We start from the raw sequence: 12390 nt of genomic DNA, 5'->3' as shown, positions 1-12390 counted from the left end.
TCATGTAATTGAGGTAATTGCATTTGTAGAGGTGAATTTTGCAAAGTTGAAAGCCACTTTCATTCCGTCACGAAACTGTTTGTATTTGATGGCGTATATTATCGGGTTGATGCAACTGTTGAAGAAAGCAATTATTATCGACACGTGATGCGTCAGGCGGTTGGGTCTGATGTTTGGGTTGATGTTGAAGGCGAAGTAGTAGAGTTGGTTTGGTGACCACATCACAGCGAAGGCGATGCAGACGACGAGTAGGGTCTTGATGGTGTTTTTCATGGCGCGGTGCATCGAATCTTGCTGTGCCTTGGGTAGATCTGTCGATGGCATCCCTGGTCCGACACGGAGGATCTTGGAATTCAAAACCACGACGATGTGCGTGTATGCGAAGACCATGAAGGACAGTGGGAAAAGATACTCTACTATAAAGTTGACGACGGCAATAACACGATATTCTGTCGGAGTGTAAACTCCGTTGGTAAATACACACTGTCCGTTGTCAGCCTTGGTGCGAGGCAAGTTGACGGCTTTGAACAGGAAACAAAAAACCCAAGTGATGACGAATATAGGGACGATTCTGAACTTGGTAAATAGATTTACATAGCGAAAAGGATACACAATGGCAACATACCGTTCCAATGTCAAAGCCACTAGGTTATATGTGGATGCAAGAAGGCTGGTCCACATCGGATAACGAGCAGCCCAGAGTCTGCAGACAATATCGCCAGCGACACCGTCCGGTACTTGCCGTATTGGCACGACGTAATGGTAGAGAATCAGAGTCGATGACACAAAATCGATGATCGCCTGGTGTGTGACGAAGTAATTTGTTATGGTGCGAATCTGCTTGACGCGTAACACGACAAAAATCACCAGTAAATTGCCGAGAATCCCCATCCCGCCTATGACACTCACAGATATCAGGAGGGGTTTTTCGTAAAATGTGTTGAAGACGGAGTGACTGTTTAACTCGTAGATGGTATCGTTCTGCAAAACGCCAGTTATATTGCTTTCCATGTCCGTTTGTTATTTGATAAACAGGAGAAACTATAAAAACACCGTGTAGATTTTGCACTCAACGCAGTGCACTTCACCAATCCGATAATGAATGAGAAAAACGACGACTCAAACTTAAGTATTGACTTAAAATTCGTGACTGCAGTGTAGGCTAATTCAAACGATTTCAGCTGATCCTGTCTCTTCCTCTTCTCCGTTGCTAATGTTTGAAGATTTCCCGAGCTTCTAACATGACGATGTGCATCGTTCAAATTTATGAAATGACGTTCAGAAATCGCTTGAACCTCCTCCATATAAATATTCATGTCGCCCACTTATATATGTTTTGAATGTTTTCCTGTATAGCTGGGCACAAGCAAAAGCTTGAAAAGAATCAACAATATCTTTAAAACTCATTGCTTCGGTGTGAACAATTTTATTGCAATGTTAGAATAAGTTCGATTACGTGATATTCTTGTCCACGAAAAGATGACTTGGTAAATGAATTCGACATTGAGCACTGAAACTAACGAATGGAGCGGCTCCTATACCATGTATACGCACATTTGTCATCATACTGATAGAATATCGTCTTCTATCCGTTGATGCAATTGGTCAATAAAGTACGAGATATGTAGATTTGTTCAAACTTTCTGCAAAGAGTAACTTAATTTAAACATTTCTCATTGACTTTGAACGCTACATGTCCACATTCATATACCGTTATGAGTGTTCTCACTTTTGCTGTCTTCGCACGCAAGGAATCGTCAGTACAGAGCGCATGCGCACTGCAAACAGGGAGTTCAGATTCAACTGGAGGCGCAACGTCTGTAATTCGAGTAGTTTTTGACCATAAAAGGGCGATCACATACAAAAATGGGGCGACAATTTAGTTAATATAATTTATACAACAGTTTGCTATTAAAATGGTTTATTTCACGACTCTATCCTAATATTTTCCTGTACCAGAGCATGCATGAGTGTCGTGTGTGTGTGTGTGTGTGTGTGTGTGTGTGTGGCTCAAAGTCTCTGTTCCAGCTTTGACTGCGCAACGCACCAATAGTCCAGTCAATCTAAGCAAAAAAGGGGTAAACCTAGGACTAATTGCAACAGAAATTATTTCTTCACCATGCATTTTGGAAAGGTCCCAGAAATAACATACTAAAAGTATAATAAAATCTAAGGGGTGCAACAGTGTCTAATTTGCATAAATGTAAAGGGGGCTCATGGGTATAAAATTGTCGCTGATAGATGGTTTCTACTTAAAATATGTGGCTAAACATGATTTTGATACAGGTTTTTTGGCTTATTTGCCTCGTTTTTGTCTAGGCAATGTTGATGGCTATATTTTATCGTCATAGAAATATTCCTCATTTGCATAAATCCAATATGGCCGCCACAACACCTCACTTTTCTTTGATTTTCTCTAATTAATAACTATTTTTAAGCTACTACTGACAGCAATAGAATAATTTTTTCTCTTTGTATTTTAGAGAAGTCCCAGAATAACATACTAAAAGCCTAGTACAATCTAGAATTGTAAACAGTGCCTAATTTGCATAGATTTATTAAGATAATGGATACAAATTTGGTGCTGATAGAATGTTTCTGCTAAAACTATTTGCCTAACGTGATATGTTATGCAGGATTTTAGCTTATTTGCCTTGTTTTTGGTCTAGGTAATGTTGATGGAAATATTTTGTCATCATAGGAATATTCCTCATTTGCATAAATCCAATATGGCCGCCACAACACCTCACTTTTCTTTGATTTTCTCTAATTAATAACTATTTTAAGCTACTACTGACAGCAACAGAATATTTTTTCACTTTGTATTTTAGAGAAGTCCTAGAATAACATACTAAAGCCTAGTACAATCTAGAATCGTAAACAGTGCCTAATTTGCATAGATGTGAAAGGATTATGGTTACAAACTTGGTGCAGATAGAATGTTTCTGCTAAATATAATTGGCTAAACATGATATATGCAGGTTTTTGGATTATTTGCCTTGTTTTTTGTTGAGGCAATGTTGATGGAAATATTTTGTTGTCATAGAAATATTTCTCATTTGCATAAATCCAATATGGCCGCCACAACACTTTGCTTTTCTTTGTATATCCCTAATTAATAACTATTTTAAGCTACTTCTGACAGTAATAGAATTATTTTTTCACCGTGTATTTTAGAGAGGTCCTAGAATGACATACTAAAAGTCCAATACAATCTAAGAGGTATAACATTACCTAATTTGTATAGATATAAACGGTTAATGGGTGCAATACATTCACTGATAAAAGAAATATGCATATTGAATTGAGAAAAACGCGACATTATGTTTAAGTAATGTATGCATTTATCTTATTTTTTGGCCTGGCAATATTTTTGAATATATTTTATCGCCCGAGAAATATTCCCAATTGGCGTTAATCAAGTATGACTGCCACTGTGTTTCACTTTTCTCTGCATTTTACATAAAAGTTATATTTAATCTACAACAAAAGTAGTTTATGTTTGCGCTCTGTATTAAGGAAGGGTCTCAGGACGATAAATAAAATGACTAGTAAACCCTGAGAGGAAGGGGTGAGACAGTGCATAATTTGAATAAATGTAAAACTCAGTAATGGGAACAAAATCGTTGCTGTTAATAGATTTCATAAAAATATATTGACCAAATTGACATTTTATTCAAGCAATTTGATTATTTAATGTATTTTTTTGGTTGTAGGCAATGCATCAAATCATTTAAGATTCCTCATTTTACATAACTGCAATGTGCCCTTCCTACCACTTAACTTTTCCCTTTCTTTGACCTATGAATGATTATATATAATGTTAAAAAATAACCGAGATCATTAGAACTATTTCTTCATTGTAAATGTTAGTAGGGACATGGAAATTACATACCGCAAGTTTAATGAAGTTGTGCATAAGACAGCTATTTACCCAAAATTCTAAATGGGTCATAGATGCTATACAAACCTGGTGCTGATAATCTATTTACGAAAGTGATTTAAGAGATAAGCTAGCATTGTATGACTATGTAAGATCATTTTTGTGTTTTTAGTTTAGACAATGTTGTCAAATAAAAATGTTCTTATTTGCATTAGTCCAATTCAACCATGTCCCTTCCTTTTTCTAATTGGAACATGAATTATTTCTCACCTTAAATACTTAAAAAGGTCCAATAAAAGGTATATTCAAAGTCTAATACAATCTACATTGCCCAACAGGGCTAATTTTAAAAGATTTTATAGGAAATGCCTACACTCTATTAAATGTAATACTTCAAACTGGCAATGTTACACAATATCGTAAAGAGAGATTGGAAGTTTTTACTAACATTGCTAAATATATTTTACCTAATTTTGAGCGATTCCTCATGTGCATAAATCCTATATGATGACCATTAAAACAATTTTCTTTAATTTTCCAAATTGACGTCAACTTATTTTAATTAATTATGTTATCAGTAAAATGAGAAGTTACATTAAGAGACACTACTTGTTTAATACTTTAAATTCTTCCTATCGAAAGATGTCCATTTTATAACTTGAATGAACATTTTGCTCAGTACAAAGAAATTGACATGGCTATTTATTTTCTGTGTATTTAACTCATTGTAATAATTACATACTAATAGGGCCTACAGAATGAAAAGCCCTGTAAAAATAAACAATTATTGATTCGTATAGTTCATTTCAATTACCTAGAGAATTTGCATAATGTCAATAACATTGGGAACTTACTGGAAGATTTGGATTTTCTTAATGCATACCAAATTGCTTGGCCAAATAACCAGCACTTTGTACTAAGTGAGGCTGAAGAAAATTTGTGTTTCAGCTTTATTTTCTTTTATTTTCACCCTTACCCGTATTACTAATATAGATTAAGTGTTGGTAAAATGTAATTAAAGACCAGGTTGTGTGGTCACTGGTAAATCAGATATACTTTTGACTTTGTGCATCTTGCCTGTTCATGCCACATACAGAAATTTATGATAATAATGATAAATAAATTATAATGATCATGATGATATAGAGGTACAATTGTTATACTATACTGCCAATTATCATGAAATATGGATAACGAAAGCTGTTCCTTTATCAGCTAAAAGACATTACAATAATCAAAGGACACTGCTTTTCTCAAAATTTTGAAATTTCTTGAAGACAACAATTGAAAATTAATATAAAGTCATATAATGGACTGAAGAGAGAGATTTCCTGTTTAATCTTACCGTACACAGCCATAGCATTTGAGGAAAAACTAAAAAAAATCTGTTGACTGAATCATGATAATCTAAATCACTGGTAAAAGCAAATCTAGATACTTTTCATAATGTTACATGGTCTAGCTGCTCTTTCTAATTTTTATAACCGTGAAACAAGAAAACCAAAATGTGAAGGGATTTGCATCACAGAAGCTGCCGTTAACGAGTTTATCAATTAGGATATCAAATTTTGACATCAAATCATCATAAAATTGGTTATCCTGTATTTTGAACCTTATGGAAGTCTCACCTCAGATTGGCCAGACTTCAATTCCTTGAGTGATCGATCTTATTGGTAATAATACAAAAGTCTAATAATCTGCAAATGGGAAGTTCGTTACGTAACAGCCCCACGAGTGATACTTGCACATCTAAGATCTGATATGATACGCAGTACAATTATATCATCCTATGCTTCACATCTTTTCATTGAGTTGCCCTTCCCCATACTTATGGGTTCTACCATGAACTGCAGCAGCATGAATAACCCCGGAAGAAAGCAAAATCTAGACTTTCTGTTGTCAACGAAAGGATTCTGGCTGTAAACAAATGAACCACCTAGAGGAAGATGTAAACAGAGAGGAAGAGGAAGAAATTTTGATATGATAATGACTATCATAATAATTGTCATCCCCACTACCATCATGGTGATTCAAATGATGTTCGTATTTATACTAATGATAGTTTAATAATGAGAAAGATGATTCACAGGCACAACCGTTAAGTGTGGTGAACCATTTATTAGTAACTGAATATTTCCATCATCATTGAAGATAGTGACCAAAAGCATAAAATATTCCTTCAAAAATTTTACTGCAATTGAACATGTTGTAGGAGAAAATGACTGAAAATGACAATTGATGTCAAATTATTGAACACGTCCAATGATTTTTTATGAATAACCTTATGAATAACCTTATCGTCGTAAAAGAAAGAAGAATATCCAAAGAAAGAATTCTGATTCCTTTTATTTAAACAGTAATGCTCTGAAACTCTTCTCTTTATTCATTGCATTTCTGAATAACCAGAAAATGTCAATGGAAGCTATTGTAGGCTTATTGCATTCAGAAGACCGTTTGTGTCAATTATGCAAATTAGGCCTTTTGTATTAAAATAATTAGCATGCAAGTTAGGTCAACCTCATTTGTTTTAGGTAATTCTTGCAAAACCTTAACAATTTCATAGAGAAAAAAAATTGTTTAAATATGAGCTTAAACATTCATTTTGTCTGAAGTAGTGGAAAAACTGCGAATATATGCAAATTACTTAATTTGCATAATCTTTATTGTTCAAGACATTTAGAAAATAACCTGTTGAACCTTACTAAATTGTGTTGCAATGATAAAAGTCACTTGAATTTAGTTTACATGCCCAAAATGTGAGTATAGCAGTTATTTTAAAGGCGATATATAGCTAATTTGAATACATGCAAATTTAACCGATTTGCACCCCTTAGATTTTCCTATACTTTTAATATGTCATTAGTGAGACCTTTCCAAAGGTCATGGTGAAGAAATAATTTCTGTTGCAATTAGTCCTAGGTTAAACCCTAAAATGACTGGAATCCAAGGTCACCTTACTAGTTGGTTGAGGAGTCGAGTTCAAGGTCATTGCTTTCAAATCCAGGTATTCATGCCACATGTGTGATTTTTCATACACTGACAAAAATAATTCATCATTTTCCACTTACATGATGACGCTCGGCAAACTGTACTTGTTTCAAAGTTTTGATGTTTATCTTATTGATGTGTATCACTTTGCAATTGTTTACTTTCCCCATCAAACGATAACGCAAATTAAAAACCTCAAAACTCTATGCTTGTCGTAACTTGAAATACTTTCTTTTGATCTTTTCTGCTACTTCAGCATTGGTTTGTGTTCAATTAAGACTATGTTCCAGTTCAACCAAAATATGACATAAAATGTATGCTACGAAAAATGATTGAAAAAAGACAGAAAAATAAGATTTCCAGATTTGGCTTTCATTGTCGCTCATTTGTACAGCTAGGTAAGAAATTTAATTTACCAAGTGGAACTTGACATTTGCAGATGAATTATATTTAATCGTGTACTTAGCCATATGGTCACATATTGTTTCAGACGTCACGTATCTCACCCATCAGGAAACTAAAGAGTGACATTGACATTGACAGCGATAGTGACATTGATAATTTCTCGACTTCTACGGATGGCTAATTGGTGATTGGGTACTTGTGAAAATCAGTGCATTATCCCAGGATTCGATTCAAAATTTGGTTCATTTCACTATCGTGGCGCTGCCGGTGTCTGAGAGCGATTGTGAGGGACGCTGTTCCGGTCCGGGGGAGGGGGTCAAGAGTAATTCATTTCATATGGAGGAGGGGGTTCGATAAATTGTTGCCGGGTTTATGTTCATGATCAAATAAGAACATACTTTTGTTCCTGACATACAGCAGAAAAAATTACTTCCCGAGAAAAGTTAGTGAAAAAAAATCCTTTAATACATACGACTAACTTAGCCATCAGATGTTGGCTTCAGGTATGAATTCAGATATTGGCGCGGTTCGGCCAATATATCGTAAACATTCCTTTATCCGCCGCAGTTCACTTTCCCCTCTTCTCACATATGTTCTTATTGGCATTTATTTAAGACATTCTTAATTCATCACGACTGAATGTGGTACCAGTAACGTGTAAAATATGTCATAAGGTGCAATAATTAGATATTAAAAGTCTCAATTGTAACATGATTGTGGTTAATTTTGAATTGTTTGATTAACATCGAAACTTAGCGTCATGGTTAGCACTCTCTCAAAAGATTTTTATTGAAAGTAGAATTCAAGAATACATGGCCGTCGGTATGGTACGGAAGCAGTCTTTTTTATATTCTTTTTCTCAAGCCCCTCTCCCAGATATCAAATGCTTCACCGCTTTCCATTATCCTAATACTGTCGGCGTCCCTGAAATAGCGTCGATGCTGGCGGCCGACGCCTCAAGAAGTAGACCACAGTGATAATGATGTTAATTTGTGGTTGTCTGATATGAGACATACGTGATGTATATTGACTACAATATTCACCAAAGACACGATTCACGCTGGGTTTTGTCGAGTATAAGCTAGATAATGAGTTCCTTTTAATACTCGACCGTTTGCAAAAAAGAAATCAGAGCAATGGATATGTGTTACGTGCACTTTCAAACACCAGAACTACATTTCTCACGTCCCCAGTGCGCTGGGAGTGTGAGAACACAGTGTGAGAACAATTTGTTCTCACACTCTGTATTGTTGCGCGACCGAACACCTCGTATGTGAAACGTATGTTGATTGGTCAATTCTGCTCAGCGCCCAGTTCTCTGTACGAATTATTTGACGAATAGAACATCGCGTAATGTACAACTGGCACTATAGGGGACAGACGACTGAACCGCAGAGTGAACAGGTTGTTCTAGATTTGAGTACGGTCAGCGCGGCGTCGGCAACAAATACACGGAGGATGACCGCTTTTATGTTGTAACGGGAGAATTCAGGCCATTACAAACCTATCGGCTATACGCTCGTCGACATATTTTCTGGAGAAGAACTGCCTTGACAGCGATACAGTTAGCGAAAGACTTCGATGAGCGAGCCATTTGCACACGAGGCTGTAGCAGACGACAGCTTTCACGCAATGTCATCAACAGATGGCCACCAGAGCTGTTTCGCAACATTTTCCTCAAATGACCTGGAGAATTTTGTGCTGACCAACAAAACAAAATTGCCATGTCGGTAATATACATGTTAACGTGTTTGATATGCTCATCAATGAACGGAACTTCATTTTTCTTTGCGGAATGATACAAATGAAACAAGTGCAATCGGGTGCTGGTTCTTGATAGTACTTATATAAACCTACCACAATAAAATGCAATTTTCTTAAGATATTGGAGGGACGTGAGAAAAATAATCCCACACCCCAATGGGTTGGGATGGAATGTCTCACACTCGTTGGGGAATTCTGTCTCACACTCGCCTTCGGCTCGTGTGAGACAGAATTCCCCAACTCGTGTGAGACATTCCATCCCAACCTGTTGGGGTGTGGGATTCTATTAGTCTCATGGCAAAATAGTACACATTTTGACTTGTTTTATCCATTTCGTACGCGATTACAAGGAGCTCTTGCTCTGGAAGCGGTTCATAGAAATCATGCAGTGTGATTTTAGAAAGTACTCGAAGCCAGGAATCATAATAGTGTACTCGCAACAGAATAAAAAACAAATGTCAGCTCTGCGACTTCTCAAAATGTATTTTAACGGATAAAAACAAAACTACCATCTGACCGAAATTAAATCAAGGTATATTCAACTTTCTCTTACAATTTTCTGCATATTTATCTCCTTCTTTTCTGAGATACACCGTGATTCAATAAATTTAACAACAATAATTCGTTGCAAGAATGAAGAAACATGCAAATGCGCACATATAGGCCTATTCATTGAGAGAGACACACACAGACAGAGAGACAGAGAGAGAGACAGAGAAAGACACAGAGAGACACAGAGACACAGAAAAAATCCTCGTCGGGCATCTGTGCCTCAAATACGCATCTTTCTGATGCACATGATGTTCATGGAGTGCTGTCTGAGGTGACCTGTCTGTAGGTTGTTGTCGAGGAAAATCGTCTTCATTGTTTGTTCTGGTATTTTGGTCTGTTTTCGTATTTATTTTCTAATCCATTAGGGCCTACATGAAACTTTTTGACTCATCAAAACGCAGGTGTAGTATTTACTGTGCGCGAGCACAATCAAGCGGCCGAACATCTGTGAGCCGTGCCTGGCCCTGGGTGTATATTCGTCCCAGGCCGTGCCAAGTGCTGCGCAAGCTAAATTCTGTGATCAAACAAACGAAACAATAACAGTTACGTAAGAGTAACGCTATTTCATTGGCTGTACCAGGCAGATGCATGTCGGTGGGTGGTACACTCCTTCTGATTGGCCAAAAAAGTTCGTCGTCAAGGGCAACTTGTTTTGTTGTCATTTCTGATCACTGACTCTGTGCGGCGCGGCGACGGCAACAGCGTGATTTGAAAGTCTCCACGTTTATCATCAAATAACCCACCATACCGTTTGAAAAGGTAAGTTAAATGGTCTGTTTTGAGAGCGTGAATACGATATGTCTTATTCCGCATCATTCAGGCACTGTTCCTTATTTGTATTTTGCGTCAAAACTCACATTTTTGAAATGTTCACGTACAAATCTGCAACAACGGTTCTTTCTCGTAATGACGCCTGCGGTTCTGTGCTGCCCGTGACTGACAGAAATATACTCAGTGGCCAACCATTCGGAATAAACCTATCTTTATGAACGGTCGATGTCACCATAATCACCTATTAAATATATCCTGATATAAGGTGCACATTCATACATACATGAAAGGCAATATATGTGTTACTAGAGCATCGGATTCCTCATCATGGCTGTGGTATGAAAAAAAGAATATTCATGGCCGCCATATGTAAAGCACCATGTGCCGCATGCCCTACCATAATAGTACCAAGACATAATCATAGTCATGCGTTCCATATGGTGACAAACTCGATATGGCAAACATAAACAGCAAAACACAGCAAACAGGTGCCGGTACACACAAGAAAGTCAAATAGCGCTGTTCATGGTTACAGGTTGTTACTAAATATAGCTGTACGCGCGCGACATCGGACACGCAGCTGAAATGCGGACAAATTTTATCAATGTTGCATGCGTGGCTGTTTTTGCAGCTTGTACTCTGAGTCATGAATATGTTTTTTAGTATTCACTAATACACTATCAGTCGCCCACTGAGATGTATTTTCGTCGTTCTTGCATGCGTAATTTTCAAAGCGTAATCTAAAAATGCGGACAAATATTTAATTTTGCATACTAATGAGAGAACAGTGACGTATAATCTTTACGGCCCTGATACGGCTTTTGCGGCCCGAGGTCGTACGGCGGAAGGGCCCGAGCGTGCGAGGGCCCGTACGCCCTACGACCAAGGGCCGCAAAAGCCGTATCAGGGCTGTAAAGGTTTTATCATATACCTTATGGAATATGTAGTTTACATAGTATTCAACATTGTTTAGGAGATAAAAATGCGTGCGATATCAGAAATTCATCGCCATTTGTGTCAGTTTTTCATAAATACGATGGCCGCTTCCCGTCGCGGATTGACATACATAATGACGTCATTTGTTTACCTGCAGAATTCTAGAACGCGCAATGCAACATCCGTACTATTACGTGACCAACAGAGATCCAGGTTGAAATCGAGGTGTAAGAAGGACAAAAGCGTGATGTCAGTTTCTTGCAATGAACAGGCACGCACTTAATACACAGGATTTCACTAGAATTTAGAAATAAAAGCCGATGTCACCGGCGCGGCTCCACTGTCGCCACGCGCAACTACGATCTGAGCGAGCAGACGTTTTCCTAATCTCGCGCTGGCTTTGTGTACGAATGGAATGTTTGCGGATAGCAACGCGCGTAGTAACCAGAATCGAGGTAGTTCAGAAATGCACGCGATTGCCCATATTTGGGCACCGGGCCGGGGCATGATACTTAAAAAAAAATGCACGGACTGAGGGCGCTTCTCCCATAGCTTTACACAGGCACGTGAATGTAGGTATATGATAAAACTGTGAACGGCCCTATTCGTAGAAGAAAAATATGTGGACGCGCTCTTATTTCGAAATTCCATTCACTACAAATACCAAAATACAATAAAAGTTTAATTATTTAAAATGGCAAAAACGCATTCGAGTGGACGCTTTACGGGTTATAAAATCTGACTTTTTATGATCATAATTATGAATGGGAGTTTCTTTCACGTTGTTTGTTAATTAGGAAATACTGCATCAATTTAAACGATACCTAAACAAAAGTTCGGAATGCGCGTACGTGTACAGCGGGCTGAACTATTCTGCCAGTTTGGCCAGAGTCTGGTTAAAACTAGCTTAGGAAAGCATAGAAATGTCCTTATCGTACGCATACTGAATAGGAGGTCACTGGCGTGCTGTTCTCTTGCGAAACGTTGGGATGAGCTTACCACAAACTTGCCGAAGATACCACCCCCTGTCACTGGTGATGAAGCCAATATCCCATTTAGGGACCTCAGACACGGGTATCATATGCAAAGCT

The 12390-nt window shown here is 37.6% G+C and overlaps 2 protein-coding genes across 2 annotated transcripts in view; one reads left to right on the top strand and one right to left on the bottom strand.

Annotated features, from left to right (window-relative positions):
• Window positions 1–891, bottom strand: LOC139113986 (neuromedin-K receptor-like). The gene has a single exon (XM_070675460.1). It carries the CDS (start codon window positions 889–891, stop codon window positions 1–3), a length of 891 nt encoding a protein of 296 aa, XP_070531561.1.
• Window positions 892–10245: 9354 nt separating this feature from the next.
• Window positions 10246–12390, top strand: part of LOC139114593 (uncharacterized) — a 23922-nt gene continuing 21777 nt past the window's right edge. The window contains exon 1 of the transcript XR_011547905.1: window positions 10246–10351. The gene's annotated coding sequence lies outside the window, so the exon portion shown is untranslated. The remainder of the gene's footprint in view (window positions 10352–12390) is intronic.

The sequence above is a fragment of the Ptychodera flava genome, chromosome 16 (assembly GCF_041260155.1).
Source record: "Ptychodera flava strain L36383 chromosome 16, AS_Pfla_20210202, whole genome shotgun sequence".
Taxonomy (NCBI): Eukaryota; Metazoa; Hemichordata; class Enteropneusta; family Ptychoderidae; genus Ptychodera; species Ptychodera flava.
The sequence above is the reverse complement of the archived record's forward strand: the minus strand, read 5'-3'. Positions and strand labels throughout refer to the sequence as shown.

Excerpts from the sequence above, each read along its gene's own strand:
- LOC139113986 (XM_070675460.1), bottom strand. The coding sequence starts at position 891 with ATGGGGATTCTCGGCAATTTACTGGTGATTTTTGTCGTGTTACGCGTC.